Source organism: Apodemus sylvaticus, chromosome 6 (assembly GCF_947179515.1).
Source record: "Apodemus sylvaticus chromosome 6, mApoSyl1.1, whole genome shotgun sequence".
Lineage (NCBI taxonomy): Eukaryota > Metazoa > Chordata > Mammalia > Rodentia > Muridae > Apodemus > Apodemus sylvaticus.
In genome coordinates this window covers 93,818,540-93,840,616 of record NC_067477.1, presented here as the reverse complement: position 1 = coordinate 93,840,616, position 22,077 = coordinate 93,818,540, and the positions used below count along the sequence as shown (strand labels likewise).

Genomic DNA, 22,077 nt, shown 5'->3' with positions numbered 1-22,077 from the left:
CATGCTCCAGGTGTTAGAAGAATTGGTATGAAGGGGTATACTGAGGTTTTCTTGAAGATTTAAAATGAGCACCCGTTTTGTTTTCCATAGTTGTCATGGAAACACAATTCCCAAGTTATTAATGCTCACCAGGAATACATGTAGTGGTGGCCAATTGAAGACACAGACTTGAAAGGGGAGTGGCATGCCCATTAGAAAGGGTGCTTTACAGACACCAGAGTAGCCACTGGGGATACCCAGAAGGAAAGGTGGAAGGATCCTTTCTTTAGGAGCTCCTGAGCCTGGGAAGGCAGCAGGGTGACTTGAGTGCAGTCATGATGTTCAGGCAGAAAAAAATTTGGCAGAATGTAGCTCTTAGCAGGAAGCAGGTTTGAGTATAGACTAAGATGTTAAGGCCCAATGGCTGGGCTGTATCTGAGAGACTGGGGGGGGGGGCAGCAAGTGTCCCTTCCCCAGCATCCTGGCACCAGGAAACTTGCTTCCGGATGACCACTTGTTCTTTCTTCCCTTTTCCCCCCAGGTCCCTTCCTTTCCCTTTCCTCTCCTTCCCTTCCCTCTATCTTTCCCTTCCTTCTTTTCTTCTTTCCTTTCTTTTTCTTCTTTATAGCAAAGAATAATTGTTAACCCAGACATCTCAGTAACTTTCTTACTATAACTTCCCATAAACTAAACCAAAACTATACCAGAGATATTTAGTTTAAGGTGATTTTATAACAAAGAAGCAAAAATTCTCAAAACTTTTTAAAAAGTACAGATAATATGGAAATGATCAATTCTATAGTCAGGGGGAAAACAATTCTTTTAAAGAAGGAATTATAATTTAATCTTTCTAAACTAAAGAATTATATTATTCTTTTTGACAAGCACCAAATGATCTTAACTGATCCTCAACAACTGCCTTGACATGTTCGGTTTGTTGAGTGTGAAAAACAACTTTACAAGACTAAAAGATCACACATTATTTCTTACTTACTCCATAAGGTGTCTTTGCTTCTCAGGACAAAAGGGAGGAAAATTCCAGTTCCCATTACCACCAGCATTATTGTCATAGCTCCAAGTTTTCCCATTCTGGAGTTGAAGTGAGGAAGAGATAATCAGATAGTCAGCAGAATAATTTGGGGTGTGCCATAAACACCCAGGCCTCTCCTCAGATGGGTCCTCCCAAGTCCAAGGACCTTTAGGACATTGAACCATCTTCAGACCCAGGAAGACACACAGCATGGAGGGCTGCTGAGACCCGTTCTCCAATTCATCAGAAAGGTGTGGCTAGAGAATGGGAAATGTCAAGTCTTCAAACACAACTATGTGAAGTGAATAGCTAACATTAAGAATTTAGCACTTGTAGAAATAAATAAGTCCCTGGCAGCAGCTGCCTCTTTTATGGCAATGGGGATTCTAATGAAATGATTTCAGATGAAACAAGATCAAAAATCGATCACATCCACTTTCTAAGTTTTGGTGTTCTTAGTCTTGGACATTGATATTCTTGGATCCTTGACTTTGTAAGAACATCCTGAGGTGAACACATCATAGTAAATATGGATCTATAGGTGCCCTAGCACACCTGAACTGAAGTAATGGGAATGGGGTACCACCAGGCTTTGACAGCAAAAGCATCTATTTGCCACACTGTCCAATAATGGCCTCCCATAGACAATTTTACACGTTTCATGATAGATTTCTCTTAGAAAATGGGAAAATAAAAAGTTTTACAACCTGAACATTTTCCTTTTCTCAGCTGAAGAAGCAGGGTGTGCACAGCTGTGCGTGCTCTCTGTGGCCTGAACTCCTGAAATGTGAATCTTGACGACTTTCTGGGGGCTTGATCACCCACCATATAAATGAACTCTGTGCTCTGATGCCCACTAAAGCTTCTAATGGGAGTGGCTCTATTCTATGTTTGTTTAGTATTGTGTTTCTGCCAAGTGCTTGTGTGTCCTGTGGCCAGAAAAAAAGTGCCATTCAAAGAGGACATTCTGTCCACCTGAACTAGAAAGACAAAAATGCTCCATATCCCTTATTTCCAGGAGTTTTAGCTAGGGTCACCTGCATAGGTTTCTGCGAGTTTCTCTTGTCCTACGTTTCTAGTTCATCCCAGAAATGCCTCCCCTCCACCAGTTCTCTCTCCCTCTGACCTCCCCACACTTGATCCATGTTCCCTTCCTAGCCACTTCTCCCAATCCAGGTTCCTCCCCCCATCTAGTCCAGATGCCTCCTGTAAACAGGCAAGACCTTCAATGGAGGGATGGGAACACCAACCCCTACGCAAAACCTTTGACCCATAATTTGTCCTGCTTACAAGATATGCAGGATAAAGAAGGAGCAGAAATTTAGGAAATGGTCAACTAATGACTAGAAACATTTGAGACCCCTGCCATGAGAAAGAGCCAACCCCTGGCACTGCTAATGTTATTCTCTTATACTTGCAGACAGGAGCCTAGCATAACTGTCATTAGAGAGGCTGTACCCAGCAGCTGATGGAAACAGATGCAGAGACCCACAGCCAAACATTAGATGGAGATTGGGGAATGTTGTAGAGGAGGAGGGGGAAGAATTGAAGGAGCCAGAGAGGTCAAGATATCACAAGAAAACCTATAGAAACTAACCAGGGCCCACAAGGGCTCACAGAGACTCAGCTACAAACCAGAGAGCATTCATGGCACGGACTAAGCCCTTCTACACATCTGGAACAGATGTCCAACTTGGTCTTCATGTGGGATCCCCAAGAGCAGAAGCTGGGGCTCTCTCTTACTCCGCTGACTGCCTTTGGCTTCCTTTTGACTAACTGGGCTGCTTTGTCTAGCCTCACTAGGAGAAGATTCGTTTAGTCCTACTGCAAATTCGTATGCCAAGGCAGATGGATCTCCACGGGAGTCCTTCCTTTCTCTGAAGAGAAAGGGAGGGGGATGAAGGAAGGTGAGATGAGAGGGGGAACTGGAAGAGAGGAGGGCAGCAAAACTTCAATCCAGATGTAAAGAAAATAAATACATTTTTAAAAAAAAAACAGAAGTGTGATATTCAGAGAAAGAAAAAATCTTATTAAAACCAACCCCTTTAACACGTTCACTTTCCTGAGATGATGAAACCAACTGGACAAGGACATACACACACACACACACACACACACACACACACACACACACACACACACACACACACACCAGTAAACCAATAAAGTAGAAAGCAGTCTCTCAGGAAGAAGAAATTTGGTGGGACCTGGGTAAGGGAATGAGAAGATAATAGGGTACTTTGATTAAAAACCTACCCCCCCCCCACACACACACACATACATGAAATACTTAGGAGAAATTGAAGGAGAATAAATAGAATAAGTAAAAGTGCCACATGAAAGAGAAGATATGAATCACCTGACATCAGCTAGATTGTATCTCCTTCTGGTCCCCAGTGGCAACAGCAACCTGGAATCTTTTGTATATCCCTGAGGTACAAGAGTTCTTGAAAAGCGACCAAAATACATCTACCTTTAAAAGGGCAAATAAAGAGTACCATTCAAGATATAAAACATCCCCAAGCCCGCAATCCCTGAAACTGAACAGATTCATCAAGCTCCTGCCTGCTGGAGTAAATGGTCAAAGCCAATGTGCAAAGAGATCTCTGAGGCTGAGGCAGCAAGAAGCTGAACTGCCTGCAGGCTGTGTAGTGTGCTCCAGGGCCCAGATCATGAGCTGTCAGCCATGCTGGACTGAGGTTGGGGATGCAACTATCTTTGAGACATTTCTGCTTTTGCAAATGACTCCTCACCCATAATTCTACAAGTAACCCCAAGAATCCAAGTTGGGTTTTGGTGGTATCCCTACATTGGGCTGTCATCCATTCCCTCTCTCGGTGAGTAGACATGTGTGTTGTGTCTCCCCAGAAGTCTTATCACACATCTGTAAACACATTTCAATGGTATCTGGATGCCAAATCAGAGTGCCTAAAGAACTTTAAAATTCTTCTTAGGAAAAAAAAATTACTCCTATGAAGGGAGCAGAATAAATGTTAAAAACTACGACTTTCCCTCTGAACTACAGGCTGCAATTTTTTGTTTCCTTTTCATCTTTTCAAACTACAGTGATGAGTAAAAATTATATCCATGTGTGGATAGCACTTTAGTGTACTAAAGCAAGGACTGGCTGGATCTATTTAAAACATCCTTCATCTCATGTCCTCCATAGCCTCTCCTCACATCTCTTCATAGCTCCTCATGTTCCCTCCTCACATTATCTCTGCACGTTTTCTCTTCTTCCCTCACCTTCTTTCCATGCAGCCTCTCCTCACAGGCTGCCTTCTCACCTCTTAGCCACTTCTCACACCCCTTTCTCATTATCTCTTCTTGGCCTTACCTCTCTCTCATCTTCTCCCTGTATCTTTTCCTAGTTCCCCCATCACATTGTGTCTTCCTTAAGGTCACTGCTGCTGTGATGAAACACCATGACCAAAAGCAAGTTGGAGAGACTTACTTTTTCACATTACAGCCCATCAATGAAGAAGCCAGGGAAGGAATTCAAATATGGTGGGAACCTAGCTGTTAGAGCTGTTGCAGAGGTCATGGAGGAGTGCTGCTTACTGGCTTGTTCCTTATGCTTTGCTCTTCCTACTTTCTTATAGAACCCAGGACCATTAGCCTAAGGAAGGCATCACTCACAATGGGCTGGGGTTTCATCAATCAATCAATCAATCAATCAATCACTAATTAAGAAATGCCCTACACAAGTATCTACCACCCAGTCTTAAGGAGGCACTTTTTTTTTCTTTTTATTGAATTTATTTATTTATTTATTTATTTATTTATTTATTTATTTTTTATTCACTTTATATCCCAATATCATCCCTCTTTCTCCAAGTACCCCCCTCATGCAAATCCTCCTCCCATTCCTCCCTTCCCATCTCCTTTGAGAGGGGGAAGCCTCCTCCTATTGCACATCAAGTTGCTGCTGGACTAGTCCCATCCTCTCCCACTGAGGCCAGACAAGGCTGCCCATTTAGGAAAATGGGATCTACAGGCAGGCTGGCAACAGATTCAGGAATGGCCCCTGCCTGCTACTGGGGGACCCACATGATGACCAAGGTGTTTATCTGCTACATATGTACAGGGAGCCTAGATCCAGCCCTTGTATGCTCTTTGGTTGGTGGTTCAGTCTGTGGGAGCCCCAAGGGTTCAGGTTAGTTGGCCTGTTGATCTCCCTGTCCTCTTTTAGATCCCTCAATTCTATTCCCAACTCTTCCACAAGATTCCCTGAGAGGCATCTAATATTTGGCTGTAGGTCTCTGCATCTCTTTCCATTAGCTGTTGGGTGGAGCTTCTCAGAGGACAGTTATGCTAGGTTCATGTCTGCAAGGGTCCAGAGTATCATTAATAGTGTCAGGGATTGGTTCTTGCCCATAGGATAAGTCTCAATTTGAGGCAGTTACTGGTTGGCCACTCCCTCTCAGCTTATCTTTGTTCCTGCACATCTTGTAGGCAGCACATGTTTTGGGTTAAGGGTTTTGTGGATGGGTTGCTGTCCTTAACCCTCCCCCTGGGAGTCCCTTGCTACAGAAGTGGCCACTTCAGGATCCATATCCTCCACTGTTAGGAGTCTCAGCCCCCACAGACCCCTGGGGCCTCCCCCATCCCAGGTCTCTTATATCACATCTTAGATATTACCCCCCCCACCCCCGCCGACTGCTGATTTTCCTTCTCTCTCCCCTACACTTCCTACACCTGATCTCACCCACCTCTGCCCCATTCCCCTCCCCTCCCCTCTCCTACCTAGTTCCTTCCCTCCATCCGCTTCTGATACCTATTTTATTTCCCCTTCTGAGAAAGATCCAGCCATTAGAAGCATTTTCTTAATTGAGATTCTCCCCCTTTCAGATGACTGTAGTTTGTGTCAGTTGGCATAAAAATATCCAGGACAACTGACCCCTTGTCAACTTGACATACAAACTTATTACCACTAAGCTGAAAACTTTCCTTTCTCATTCATCCCAAGATCTCATATTATAAACACAAATAGCTTTAAAAGTCCCATAATGTTTACAAATTCAAGTATTAAAAATTCAGTTCCTTGGGCATATACCCAGAGGATTCCCCACCATGTAATAAGGATACATGCTCTACTATGTTCATAGCAGCCCTATTTATAATTGCCAGATGCTGGAAAGAACCCAGGTATCCCTCAACAGAAGAGTGGATACAAAAAATGTGGTATATCTACACAATGGAGTACTATTCAGCCATTAGAAACAATGAATTCATGAAATTCTTAGGCAAATGGATGGAGCTAGAGAACATCATACTAAGTGAGGTAACCCAGACTCAAAAGGTGAATCATGGTATGCACTCACTAATAAGTGGTTATTAACCTAGAAAACTGGAATACCCAAAACATAATCCACACATCAAATGAGATACAAGAAGAAAGCAGGAGTGGTCCCTGGTTCTGGAAAGACTCAGTGAAACAGTATTTGGCAAAACCAGAACGGGGAACTGGGAAGGGGTGGGAGGGAGGACAGGGGAAGAGAAGGGGGCTTACGGGACTTTCGGGGAGTGGGGGGGGGGCTAGAAAAGGGGAAATCATTTGAAATGTAAATAAATTATATCAAATAAAAAAAAGACAAAAAAAAAAAAAAAATTCAGTTCCTTTAAAACATCCAGTCTCTGTAGAAATCCAAATTTTCTTTGAAAAGTCCAAAATCTTTCAACTGTGGGATCCTATAAAAATCAATATTAAGTACTTTCTTTCTTCAAGAATGAAAAACCAGGGCACATTCATAATCAGATCAAAGCAAAACCAAAGCTCAGTGATGTAAATAACAAAATATCCAATATCTGCAGTTGACTTACAATTTCCTGGACTCTTCCAAAGGGTTTTGGTCACCTCTCAGCTTCATCCTCTGTGGGACACACATAGCTTGTCTTCTATCCTAAGGCAGACTCCACTCCGCAGTTGTTGCTGCTCTTAGTGGCTGTCCCATGATGCTGGCATCTCCAAAACACCAAACTGCACTTTCACCAATAGCCTATCCTCGCTACTCCAAGGTGCTGATTCAGTTTTTCTGCGTGATTCTTTCAACTCTGAGCCTTCGACTGCTACTAAGGCTGCATCTTTAACCATTTACCAAAGGCCTCTTCTGTCCTATACAGCACAAAGTCTCAGCTTTTCTCCATGACTACTTCATGCTTTCAAGACCAAAACGAGTACCGCCTGGTGACTCTTCCACTACCAAGATCAGCTGTCAGCTCGAGCTACAACCTTGGCTGTCTCTGGAATGAAGCTTCTCTGCTGATTCTCAGGAAATACTGTCCATACTTTACCTCAATGATGCTGGTCCCAATCACCACTAGTTTCTAAGCTCCAACTGACCAGCATCAATTATCTCAGTAAATCAAAGGTTTTACTTTAGTGGTTCTGGTCTCTTGCTAATCTCAGCTGATTTCAGCTCCAGTTGATCAGAAACCATAGATTCTTCCCACAAAATGGCTCAGTATACCCTGACTTCCCTCTGAAATATCACAAGCCAGGCCTCCATCTTCTGTACTGCTCTCAACATTCTTATCCTCAAAGCTCCAACAAAACAGTTCACTGAGCTCTCAACAGTCAATGGCTCTTCTAGCCCAAATTACCAAAGTCCTTCCCCAGTCTTCCTCAAACCATGTTCAGGTCTATTATCCTCATTATCCTGGTACCTACTTCTGTACTAGTTAAGGTTGGAACTGCTGTGATGACATACCATGACCAAAAGCAACTTGGGGAAGAAAGGGGTTATTTAGCTTACACTTGAAAGTAATTGTTCATCACTGAAGGAAGTCAGGACAGGAATTCAAGCAGGGCTGAAACCTGGAGGCAGGAACTGATGCAGAGGCCATGAAGAAAGAGGTTGCTGCTGCGGGCTTGCATACAGCTGGATCTTACAGAAGCATTTTCGTAGTTGAGGTTTCCTCTTCTCAGATTACTTTATTGAGTGTCAAGTTGATGCAAAAACTGTCCAGGACACATTGTCTCCTCATAATTCTGTTCTACGAAACTCTACACAAATTCTGGGGTTTTGTGATGAGATCTCCTAAATCTTTAACCAACTGCCAGGAGCACTGTCCCTCACAGGCATTTTCCAGAAGTTCTAAATCATATATCACATGATATCATACTCCCATAGATATCATCAGGACCAAAAGCCATTAGGATACATAAGCTGTAGCCTGAATTCTTTGTACCTGTTACTTAAAGTTCTAGTTCTGTGGTCACTGTGCTGTTACTTAGGGATTCAGAACTTTCTTGTCATAAACATGAACCTTTGACTATAATCTCCTTGGTTCATATTCCTGCCTTGACACCAGTTTCTACTCCTTTCTTCCATAATTTTGACATTTTTAGGTTCTACGTATAAAAAAGATGTTGCAGTATTTGACTTCCATGCCTGGCTCTCTCTCTCTCTCTCTCTCTCTCTCTCTCTCTCTCTCTCTCTCTCTCTCTCTCTGTGTGTGTGTGTGTGTGTGTTTTCATTTATAAATTTGATTATGATTGTTTTAAGAGAAGAATATCTTTAAGTCTTGGAAACTAAGGGGTCTGTGAGGCTAACACCACAACACAGCACCTGCATTGCATCTCTGGATAAAAAAACAGACAGACTGGAGAACTAGGAAAACCAGAACAGCTTTTGTGAAGGATGATTTTGGGGTTTCATCCCTGGTTAAAGAATGTACTGTAGTTACAATGTTCCTGTGTGTGTGGGAGGGGTGGTGGTAAAGGTAGCTCCAGTCTTCTAGCTCATTTGAAAAACCATCTTAAAGTTTCCTAGGATTTAAAAATGAATAATTTATTGCATTCAAAATTAATTAACTTATCTGGTAGAATTCAAAAAAATCATTTGGTTTTGTTTAAACTTAAACCTAGGTCAGCATGCAATTTGCTAATTTACATAAGTCAGAATAAATCAAAGACATATGTACAGAAGAGACACCAGTTGACAGAAATGGGATAAATAGACAATGGCTCTCCCACACACTTAAAATCTCCACATCTACTGATGACAGTTTCCATAGTCCAGATATGAAGAGGGAGCCTCAGTCTGTGGGAGCCTCAGGCTGTGGAGCCTCAGTCTGTGGAGCCTCAGTCTGTACTGACTTATTTATCTCAGCCAGTGAACGCCATGTTATGTCTAGGGAAGAGTCCATGCTTATGGATGTTTTGTGTATGTGGCCACTAACTACAGTCAGCTCAATTCAGTTAAAGAGACCTAGCCATAGCTGGATGCTGTGTTAGGCCCATGGCCATTTACACACCTGTTTTCACAGCATCTGCAATATGGCTGCATATCTCTCCTAATATCTAACGGTGTGCACTGTGGCAAATACCTTTTTGTGAGCTAAAGTCATACAGTGGCCCTCCTCTGGGAATTCAGAATAACCCATACCCACGCAGAGTCATCTTCTCAGCATGGCATCAGGTTCTGCTGATGTTTAGACATCCTGGCTATGTTGCTTTTGAGGATAGACAGTCTTCACAGAGACTAAGTGGACAAAAGAAGGAACTTAATGTCCAGTGCACATGTCAGCAAAGAGTTCATTTGGTAGCTTTCCATTTTCGTGGGTCTCGCCTATAACTACAGAGATCAAATGGATATTTTGGAATATGAATCCTTATACTATTAGAATCATGTCCTGCTTTGGACCCACCATGCCTCTGAGAAACTGAATGCACCGACAGCAAGCACTAACCCTGAGTACTAGGACTGAGAAGGGATTGTTTTCTGTGCTCCTTATCGGGCACTCTGGAAGGCACAGCAAGCCTTCCAGAGTGAGGGGTAGGAAGCTTCCCAATTCCAGTTTCTAGGAACATGTAGCTTCAACTACACTGTAGTGTGAGTTTTTGTTTCTTTATGAGATACCCAGAATGCTCCCACATCTACCTGGATACACCAACTGCTAAACCAGGAGACCAGATAATCTCTTGGTAGTGCCTATGTGTAATTCTTCTACAATCAGTCTGGAGATACCCCTTCCTGGGCAGGGTAAGCATTCCCTCCCCAGCTGAAACACAGGAAGCCAGGTGACACTGCCCAACTAAGAACAACCAGTAAATTCCTGTTTCTGGAGAAGAAATTACAGTCCTTATCTGACTACTTTGGTTTGACGTCAAATGCTCAAGTACCGTGCGTGTCTTCGACAGTTGCTCTGTGGAGTGGGAATGTTGAAGGGCCCTTTGTCTCTCTCAGGAGTTTTCATGGAGTTCTAAATCAAATGTCACAACATATCATACTCCCATAGATGGATCCAGAGTTCTGTCCTTGGGCCCAGCATCCATTAGGATAAATGAACTGTAGTCTGAATTCTTTGCACCTATTACTTGAAGTTCTAGTTCAGCTCACTCTTACCGGCTATCCTCAAGAAGAGTTTCCAAACGTGATCATTGTATACTTGACCTAAGGGACAGAAAAGATGGCATAATTGTTTATACTTTGGTGAGCTGAGGTTGTTGACTGATATGAGGGAAGACTGACATGTCAATCAACTTAAGATGGTATGTAGTCATATGGTTTGCTAATGCTTCTGATAAACTCAGCCCAGTTTTTTAATTAGATATATTCTTTATTTATATTTCAAGTGTTGTCTCCTTTCCTGGTCCCACTCACCCACCCCCATAACCTCCTTACCCATCCCCCCTCACTAATCCACCCACACCTGCTTTCCTGTCTTGGCATTCCCCTATACTGGGGCATAGCGACTTCTCAGGACAAAGGGCCTCTGCTTCCCTTAATGTCCAACAATGCCATCCTCTGCTACATAAGCAGCTGGAGCCATGGGTCCCTCCATGTATACTCTTTGGTTGGTAGTTTAGTCCCTGGGAGCTCAGGGGTTCTGGGTGGTTCATATTGTTGTTCCTCCTATGGGGTTGCAAACCCCACCCCTTCAGCTCCTTACTCAGTCCAGTTTTTAAAGACACAGTTTCATTATGTATCCAGACTGGTCTTGAACTGGCAATCCTCGTGTTCTGAGCACCTCTTGAGTTTGGGGATTACAGGCATTGTACCACCTCTCTTGGACTGCTTTAAGCTCAACTTTATAGTGGGCATTAAGATACTGATACTGGATGACGTAAAGAAAAACAACTGCAGAGTTGTTCTAGAATGTAGAATTCATTTATAGGTTTCAAGACAACCTGGGAATTAGAGTGCTTTGGGAGACTTATAAAAAATAAATGTGCCAATTTTAAAAAGAAAGAAAATAAGACAGAGGCTTTTCTTGCGGTGACAAATAATGTCAAGGACCTGCTCACTTGGTTGTAAAAACTAATGGGGCTGCATTTTCACACACCACTCAATTAATTTTCTTGTGTCTGAGAGCCCTAGACTAGCACTTTGTCTTGATGCCTGGATAAAATCACTACTAGTGTCCCAGATCTACCCCTCAGCTGCCTTGAGCTTCAGGTGAGGACCCCATGGATGGCAAGGTGCTTTGCTGCCACTACAGCCTTTCTAAGGGCATGGTGAATGCACGGTGCCCATATGACTTATCAGTGTTAGCATAGAATGAATTAGAGCCTGCTCTGCCACACCCCCAGAGGATGTGCAGAGGGGACCACTAATCCTGATGTGCCTGAAGGCTGCCTGTGAGGTTCAGCCTTCACCCTACAAACCCTCACACTGCTCTCCTCTCTCATTCCTATCCATGTCTCCCTCTGCATCAGCCTTTGACTTCCAGTGCTCATAGGTAGGAAAGTGAATTTGCTGCTGTCCCAATGTGCTTATTGAATGACATGATGACAAAGTCACTCATGTTCCTTCCAGGTCTGCAGTCTTCCAAATGACAGACTTGCTCGAAATGGTCTGCTTTCTTTGAAGAGGTCCTGACAGCTTCCTCTTTTCCTGACCACCCCACCTCCTTTACGAGAGAAGAAGCTCAAGCTTTTACTTCTGGAAGGTCAATGACTCTTGTGCTACATGAGGTTGCTATGGGCAACTAAGCATTAAGGTTAATCTATCCTCACCTCTCAACATTGTGGGAAGCTGATCCCTTAGTGTGAAACACCAGGACATGAGCTAGTCCCAGACCCTTCAGCTCTAGAATATGCAGGCAGGACTATGATGGACAGATGGGCAGAAGTTCAATTTGCTGTTCTTCCATGTTTCTGGAGGCTATAAGCCAGGAATGGTGATTTTAGCCCAAATTCCCACAGGCTGAGAAAGCTGTGACCAATACACATCAGTGGGTGTGATAATGCTCAGCTAGATTCTTCACATGCTTTACATGGAAAGGAAACCACAGTACAGTTGGTCTAAGAGAAAAATAGAAACATTTTGGGGTTTTGAAAGATAGGCTGCATCCCCACATGCCTCACTTCTGCCAGACGCAGAATAGTTAGTTGCTAGATATAGTTCTGGAACCACACACCAGAACACAGAGCTTCTCATCAAGAACCCTTTGTAATGTGAACAAGGAAGGCCACTAAGTGAACTTGAGAGTCAGGCTGTGGTGCTCTGAATAATAACTACTCCCATAGGCCCACAGGGAGTGGCACTAATTGGAGGTGTGGCCTTGTAACAGGTGTAGCTTTGGTGGTAGAAGTGTGTCGCTGGGGGGTAGGCTTGAAGTCTCAGAAGCTCAAGCCAGTCTTAGTGGCTCATTGTCTCCTTCTGTTGCTTACCAATCCAGATGTAGAATTCTCAGCTCCTTTTCTAGTACCATGTCTGCTTGCATACCACTATTCATACCTCCATGCGTACCACCATGACAAAAATGGGCTAGACCCCTGAAACTGTAAGTAAGCTCCAATTAAATGTTTTCCTTTATAAGAGCTGTGGGGTCATGGTGTCTCTTCACAGCAAGGAAATCCCAAGACAAAAACTGACTGTGACTAAACATCCCATGACTTATAAGCATACCCTTTTTCTGAGGAAAGCAAGGAGGTATTTGTTTCTGTTTAGTTAGAAGAATAATTTGCAGGAAAGTTAAATCATCAAGTTGATTAGTTCAGGAATGTGAAGAAAGCACAGTCCATGTTATGTAGATAAAATTACAGTTTGAAAGGATATGTAATCTCTTTCTAAGGAGACCTGGATACACTATTGTGATTGCAAAAGGAAAAAAAGAACACAAAAGTATGTAAGTAAACCCTGCTTTATAACTCAGTTGAACTTTCTTATGTTGACTCATCAGAATAAATGATATGCATTTCTTTTTGGATATAACCAAATAAATTACAACACACCACTTTAGGTCTAAGGTTTTTGTTTGGGAAGTGTATAGGGTATGCTTACATTTTTGTAGAAGTTATATTTCAATCAGGATGACAAATAAGCAAGTAATTTTTGTGGGTGTGGTGTACTCCACTTGGCGTGATGGGAGGTAAACCTGTGGGAGCAGAGAGGGGTTATCTGATTGACGTATTGAGAGATAACAGCAAGGAAGAAGAATAACTCTGGCAATGGACCAATGGATGGGTATGTGAGTGGATGGATTAAACAGTTGGACTGATGGATACCTAATAGTTGGGTGGGTGAAAGAATGAAAATGGTAATGGATGAATGGATGGATTGACGTGTATAAGGGATAGACAAAATTCATGGGTGGATGAGTGGATAGATAAACATGTGAATAGATGATGGATGGATAGGAAGTTACATGGATTGATAGATGAATGGATAGAGGGATTGACATATCAATGTATAGATAAGAATGTGAAAGATGCAGGCAGATTGGTGGATATAAGGTGGCTAAAATAAGTGAATGAATGAATGAGTGACAGACACACTTTAGGAAGTGTCTGGGTCATTATAAGGGTATATTATAGTAAATGAGCTATAAGATTACTCTTTTAAGCTAAAAAGAAATTACTTTTTATGATAAATTTATAAAGGGGTAGGAAGATGACCTTTTAGAAAGGATTTTCTTTTTATTTAGATTGCTTGACTTTTTGTACAAAGGACACATGATTGCAAAAGCAATTTCTCAACCTCTCTCTCTCTCTCTCTCTCTCTCTCTCTCTCTCTCTCTCTCTCTTCCCCTCCTCTCTCTACTCCTCTCCTCTCTCTCTGTTTTTATAAAGGATAAAAGGAATCTTAAAGAAGACATTCTTTAGACTTACAGATCAGTGACTGACTTGCTAGGACAGAAGGAGGCCTGGGGGTGAAGTCAGTGGTCTCTCCTCCATTAACTCACTTCTACTCTAAAAGCAGTCACTGCTTGCATGAAAACAGAGGAAACTCACACACACATACCTTCCCTGCCTGGACCCATCATGGCAGCAAGGATTTTATTGCAACGACTTTATTCTCAGATAAATGTGGGGCCAGGTACAAATATTTTGTTTTTAAAGTAATGGTTGTTTGCGATTTCCTGTATTTTCTGTAACTCCCATGATTCTTCCTTAACAGCATATTGAAAACAAGTTTTCTAAAGGTAAGAAGGCACTACAGAAGAAAAAGGAGGAAAGTGCCTGCCTCCAGCAGGCTGTACCCTGCTCTAAGTGGTTCTCATTGTGTGAAACAGTGGCTTTCAGGCTGTGTGTTGCCCTGGGAGATTTTGCCTTCAGCATTGGCTTAATTTTGAGAGCAAATGTAAAAGCAGAATGGTTCTGCTTCTGGTTGTTCACATCAGCACGACTCTGGTCCACTATCCCTCACTAGACATTTACTGGTAAATAACTCACTCCTAATAATAAAAACTACCACTTTTAAATTTACCAGAATCAACTGGTGTGACACGGGCCCATGGATATATTAAAACCCCATCAGAAACAAGACTGGAAAACTTATCAAACACACCAGACTGAGGAAGGGTACAAAATCATCTGTGCCTTATATGGAAGAGAACATAGTTATTAGAACATTGGGTTGCAATCCCAAAAGAACAATCATGGCATACACTCACTGATAAGTGGATATTAGCCTAGAAACTTGGATTACCCAAGACACATTTCACATATCAAATGATGCCTAAGAAGGAGGAAGAACAAAGTATGGATCCTTGGGTTCCTTGTAGAAAGGGGAAAAAAAGATACCCACAGAAGGAGACACAAAGACAAAAGGTTGAGCAGAGTCTGAGGGAAAGACCATCCAGAGACTATCCCACCCAGGGATCTAACCTATATACAGGTACAAACTTCAGACACTATTGTGGATGCCCACAAGTGCTGGCTGACTGGGCAGGATATAGCTATCACCTGGGAGGCTCTCCTAGTGCATGACAAATACAGAGGGAGACACTCTTAGCCAGCCATTAAAGTGAGCATAGGGTCCCCAATGGGGGAGCTAGAGAAAGGACCCGAGGAGCTGAAGGGGTTTGCAGCACCATAGGAGAAACAACAATGAGTCACCTAGTACTCCCAGAGCTCCCAGGGACAAAACCACCAACCAAAGAGTACACATGGAGTTACCCATGGCTTCAGACACATCAGCAGCAGAGGATGGCCTTGTTGGACATCAGAGGGAGGAGAGGTTCTTGGTCCTGGAAAGACTTGATGCCATAGTGTAGAGGCATACCAGGACAGGGAAGTTGGGGTTGGTTGATTGGGGAAGGGGAGATGGCTTGTGGGAATTTCGGGGGAGAGGGGAACCAGGAAAGGGGACAACATTTGAAATGTAAATAAAGAATATGCCTAATAAAAATAAAAAGGGACATTGGTTTGGGGCTGCCACCCACAGAACTGTCAATGTGTGTCTTTCAAGGAACCAACTGGCAGATAGTACTATGTCTGCCTCTATGGCCTCCACCATCCCACACCTCACTTTCATAGCTTGACCTAGCTATAAATCTCCTTAACTCTGAGACTAGTTAGTCTTACAATTTAGCTCTTTAACCCCTGTGGCTCTCTAGTAAGATCCAATAGGACTCTTTTAACCCTACTGGAGCTTCTTTAACCCCATTTCAGCCATATTCTCTCCCTCCCTCCCCCCTCTGTCTCTGTCTCTGTCTCTGTCTCTGTCTCTGTCTCTCTCTCTCTCTCTCTCTCTCTCTCTCTCTCTCTCACACACACACACACACACACAGAAGTATTATTGTCATTATTATTATGTGTTGGGATGTATGTGATTTGAAACTTAATATAATCATAATTAGAGGGGGGAATCTGTATTTGCTAACAGGACTCCAGGACTACTCTGTAAGACTGACATGAATCTATTGTTATTACATAAATGGTTACATTATGGAAAAACAGACACTTATGTATCCATGTGTTTGTTACAGTGAGTTCACTACAATGTCATGAGAAGAATGCAGATGAAGGCTGGAAGTGTCCAAAGAGGAAAAGGCGTGAACTCCAGGCTGAGAAATGCTGAAAGCTTCCTGGGACTCCCCGGCACACAAGGCCACCACGACTGCAGGAAGCTTGCTTACAGCGGAGTGCACATAGCTGTGACCTGTAAAATGAATTGTTTTAATATAGATGTAATCAGTAAATTAATCCAACAGCTGTATTTCTTTACCTTTGTGAGTCCCCAATAACTACACAGAATCTAAAATGCATTGCAATCATTCAGTACCGAGGTAGTTACATGATCTACCTTAACTCTCTGTGGCAATCTGGCTACCTCCTAGCAGTTTAATATCACTCTAGCTCTCTCTGTTTCAGATGTTTTGTACCATAGTGTCTTCTCAGGCCCTCTCTTCATGGCTCCAATTCCAACTCCTCCTCCTCCTCTTCTTCTTCTCCTCTTTTCTCCCCTCTGGCTGGTAGAAGTCCTGCCCTACTCTCTTTACTGCCTGCCCATTGTGTAATCAGCATTTATTGACCAGGCCAAGGAGATTCTTTATCTTAGCATTACAATGCCATATCTGGATTGAAACCAGATATGAGGGTGGAGAAATCAGCATTTGAACAACACAAGAATAACCTTACACAGTGTATAAAAACATTAGGTCTACCTTGACCACTGTCAGTTAGTTGACAGGTGGGCTTTGCAGTGTTTTATGGCTGTGTTTGTGAACATGGCATCCCCCAGGCCATGTAGATGACTGACATGGTGGTGTGGAAATGAAATCAGCAGTGAAAATTAGACAGACCACTATGTGGTGGGATGAGGAACTTCTATAGGATGTTAGAACAGAAGGGTTACTGTCACATGGGGATTGGCCAAAGTCGGAAAGGATCTTGGGAAAATTTTACATATGCAAACAGTGTAATCTGATGATAATATGCACAAGTACTTGGGGAGAACAGGTGACCTATGGAGGGTCTCTAATGAATATAACAAACATTTTATAGACTTGTGGGATGAGAGATTGACAGACAAAGGGTATGGTCACCTGCATCTTGCAAATACATCTTGAAAGAAGACCTGGAAAATATCCTTGAGGGAACCTTGGCAAGGGAGATGAAAGGACCCAACCCTCTCTGGGATCTAGGCAGATATTAAGCCTTGTTTAAAGTCCATCTTAGCATCAGGAAATTCTTTGTGTTTAAATGGCTCACTGTGTGTGTCTCTAAGGGCAAATAAGTTGTAGTGCATGCCAGGACCTGATATGGCTGGAATTGGAACACATGGGTAGCCATAGCTTCAGAGAAGCTTGGTGAAGCCATTTGAATGAGAGTTTTATAGCTCTGTAGTGTGCATTCCTTGTAATTTGGCTTAGGGAATTCCAGGGAGAAGGTCTGAGCTAAGTTTCTAGTAGATCTAGAGCCCAGCTTGAAAATGACCTGAAAAGGAAAGAGGGAAGTCAAGGTACGTTGACTTGAGCTGATAGGACATGGGGCCACAAATGTTCTGCTTGGGCCTGATACCTACCAGCAGAGAGTAAGGGGTGGGCAGAACCTTCTCTTTCTAATAGTTTTTCCGAGTATTGTGGTCACCACTGAGAGATGTTTTCTCGCGGGATGCCAGGTTTTCTGTTTTTGTTTGCTTGTTTGTTTGTTTGGTTGGTTGGTTTTTCAGAGACTGGGTTTATTTTTTCTCACTGCACTCAATGAGAATCTAGTATATCGATAAAGTTCTATACCTAAAAATACCCGAACAATATTTTCTTCTGTCCTTTGTAGAATGGGATTTTGGTTTGCATGTTTGCATATTTGGATTCCTATAGACAGGCCCAGCGGGAGTTAGAAAATGAGTTTCTGGAGAGACAGGGAATTATGACCAGATGAGACTAGAAGGCAGTGAGTATCTTCTGGAGAAGAGTCCACAATACAACTCAGCCTTCTGCAAAGACTTGGAGAGATCCCTGTGCTTTTAGCTAGAGTGCAGAATGGGCTTTGATGCTAATCTGAATCACAATCCCCTGGAGAGCCTGGAAGTCACTAGGGAAGCTGTTGGAATTTAGCCAAGGCTGTGCCAGTGCTCTTTTGGAGGGCTTGAGGGTGTCTGGGGAAGAGACTTGCTAGCTATCCTCCCTTTGAGAAGGACATAGGATTGTGATTCATGTTTTCATCAGTGACTGCCTGAGCAGAGCATTTGCACCCATCCTGGCCCTCAAACAGCCCCATGACATGGACTGCACATCATGTTTCTGTTTTCTCATGTTTACCTGAAGTATATAAGGGTACCTGGATTTGGGAAGAATGTTTTCCAAAATGCAGACAGTTTACAGACAAAAACTGTAACACCAACCACATGCTGGTAACTGAACTTCTCAAAAGAGAGTAGAGATACATCAAACTGCATACGGGTTGAGTCCTAATCACATCTACCATTATTTCTCTCTCTCTCTCTTTTTAAGATGAGAGAACAGATGAATAATGATCAGATTTGAATCTGGAACAGATTAAATCTTATTTGAAAAATACCTTCTATAAGAACATATATTGAACAAGTGTGAAGTTTTAGGCAGTGTAAGAATATTCAATTCAGGATTCGGAGGCAGTAAGAGGCAGGGGAGGCACCAGTGCATCCACGTCCAGCATAGAGGGCCGCCGCCAGCAGAACTGAGGTGACAGGGACCAGGCAGGTCCTGCGCCCGCTACCACTGGTCACCACCTGCCAGCCAGGCTGAAGTTTTTGTCTTTCACTTGTTTGGCTAGAGTCACTCCAAGATACTTTGTGCTGTTTATGGCTATTGTGAAGGGTGTCATTTCTCTAATTTCTTTCTCAGTCTGCTTATCCTTTGAGTATAGAAAGGCTACTGATTTGCTTGAGTTGATTTTGTAACCAGCCACTTTGCTGAAGTTGTTTATCAGTTGTAGGAGTTCTCTGGTAGAGTTTTTTGGGTCACTTAAGTATACTATCATATCATCTGCAAATAGTGATAATTTAACTTCCTCCTTTCAATGAATTGACAAATGGGACCTCGTAAAATTGCAAAGTTTCTGTAAGGCAAAGGAAACTGTCAAAAGGACAAAATGTCAGCCAACAGATTGGGAAAGGATCTTCACCAACCTTAAATTCAACAGAGGGCTAATATCTAGTATATACAAAGAACTCAAGAAGGTAGACCCCAGAGAACCAAATAACCCTACTAAAACGTGGAGTACAGAGCTAAACAAAGAATTTTCACATGAAGAACTTCAGATAGCTGAGAAGCACCTTAAGAAATGTTCAACATCATTAGTCATGAGGGAAATGCAAATCAAAACAACCCGAGATTTCACCTTACACCAGTCAGAATGGCTAAGGTTAAAAACTCAGGAGACAGCTGGTGTTGGCAAGGATGTGGAGAAAGAAGAACAGTCCTCCACTGCTGGTGGGATTGCAAGATGGTACAACCACTTTGGAAATCAGTCTGGCGGTTCCTCAGAAATCTGGGCATGACACTTCCGGAGGACCCTGCTATACCACTCCTGGTCATATACCCAGAGGATTCCCCAGCATGTTATAAGGACACATGCTCCACTATGTTCATAGCAGCCCTGTTTGTAATAGCCAGAAGCTGGAAAGAATCCAGATGTCCCTCAACGGAGGAATGGATACAAAAAATATGGTATATTTACACAATGGAGTACTATTCAGCCATTAGAAACAATGAATTTATGAAATTTTTGGACAGATGCATGGATCTGGAGAACATCATACTAAGCGAGGCAACTCAGTCTCAAAAGATCAATCATGCTATGCACTCACTGATAAGTGGATATTAGCCTAGAAATGTGGAATACCCAAGACATAATCCACATATTAAATGATGTCCAAGAGGAACGGAGGAGTGGCCCCTGGTTCTGGAAAGAATCAGTGCAGCAGTATAGGGGAATATCAGAACAGGGAAGTGGGAAGGGTTGGATGGGGGAATAGGGGGTGGGAAGAGGGCTTATGGGAGTGGGGACCCAGCAAAGGGGAAATCATTTGAAATATAAATAAAAAATATATCAAATTAAAAAAAGGGGGGGGGGGGAAGGCTGGAAGACAATTTTACAAGCAAGTGATCTCAGGAAACGAGCCAGAGTCGCCATTCTAATATCAGATAAAATTGACTTTCAACCTAGTCATCAAAAAAGACACGGAAATACACTTCTTGCTGGTCAAAGGAAAAATCCACCAAGAATTCTCAATTCTGAACATCTATTCTACAAATGCAAGAGCACCCTTATTCGTAAAAGAAACTTTACTAAAGCTCAAAGCATAGATTGTACCTAACACAATAATTGTGGGTGACTTCAACACTCCACTGTCCTCAATGGACTGATCAGGAAAACAGAAACTAAACTGGGACACAGTGAAACTAATTGAAGCTTTGGACCAATTGGATTTAACAGATATTTATAGAATATTTCACCCTAAGGAAAAGAATATACCTTTTTCTCAGCACCTCATGGTACCTTCTCCAAAATTGACCATATAATTGGTTACAAGACAGACCTCAACAAATATAAGAAGATCAACCTAATCCCATGCCTCCTATCAGATCACTATGGAGTAAGATTGGTCTTCAATAGCAACAAAAACAACAGAAAGTCCACATACACATGGAGTCTGAACAATACTCTACTCAATGATACCTTGGCCAAAAAAGAAATAAGAAAGAAATCAAAGACTTTTTAGAATTTAACGAAAATGAAGGCACAACATACCCAAATCTATGGGACACAATGAAAGCAGTGCTAAGAGGAAACCTCATAGCCCTGAGTGCCTCCAAAAATAAATGGGAGAGAGCATACACTAGCAGTTTAATGGCACATGTGAAAGCTCTAGAACAAAAAGAAGGAGGAGTAGAAGACAGGAAATCATCAAACTCATGGCTGAAATCAATCACGTGGAAACAAAGAGAACCATACAAAGAATCAACAAAACCAGGATCAAAAGAACCGGGAGCTGGTTCTTTGAGAAAATCAACAACATAGATAAATCCTTAGCCAGACTAACCAGAGGGCACAGAGACAGTATCCAAATTAACAAAATTAGAAATGAAAGGGGGGATATAACAACAGAAACTGGGGAAATTAAAAAAAAAAATCATCAGATCCTACTACAAAAGCCTATACTCAACACAACTTGAGAATCTGGAGGAAATGGACAATTTCTTAGATACTAAATACCAAAATTAAATCAGGATCAAATAGATCATCTAAACAGCCCCATAACCCCCAAAGAAATGGAAGTATACACTGAAAGTCTTCCAACCAAAAAAAAAAAAAAAAAAAGCACAGGACCAGATGGTTTCAGTGCAGAATTCTATCAGACCTTCAAAGAAGACCTAACACCAATACTCTTCAAACTATTTCACAAAATAGAAACAGAAGGAACACTACCCCACTCATTCTATGAAGCCACAATTACACTGATACAAAAACCACACAAAGATCCAACAAAGAAAGAGAACTTCAGACCAATTTCCCTATGAACATCGATGCAAAAATACTCAATAAAATTCTTGCCAACTGAATCCAAGAGCACATCAAAATGATCATTCACCATGATCAAGAAGGCTTCATCCCAGGGAAGCAGGGATGGTTCAATAAACGGAAATCCATCAATGCAATCCACTACATAAACAAACTCAAAGAAAAAAAGCCACATGGTCATTTCATTGGATGCTGAAAAAGCATTTGACAAAATTCAGCATCCTTTCATGCTAAAAATCTTGGAAAGAACAGGAATTCAAGGCCCATACATAAACATAGTAAAAGCAATATACAGCAAACTGGTAGCCAACATCAAACTAAATGGAGAGAAACTTGAAGCAATCCCACTAAATCAGGGACTAGACAAGGCTGGCCACTCTCTCCATAT

The 22,077-nt window shown here is 42.3% G+C and overlaps 1 protein-coding gene across 1 annotated transcript in view; it reads right to left on the bottom strand.

Moving 5' to 3' along the window:
• Tpo (thyroid peroxidase) overlaps positions 1–1,067 on the bottom strand; it is a 60,735-nt gene extending 59,668 nt beyond the window's left edge. Inside the window, exon 1 of the mRNA XM_052186738.1 lies at positions 974–1,067. Within this exon, the coding sequence (XP_052042698.1) occupies positions 974–1,067 (94 nt within the window). The remainder of the gene's footprint in view (positions 1–973) is intronic.
• Positions 1,068–22,077: the final 21,010 nt, after the last annotated feature.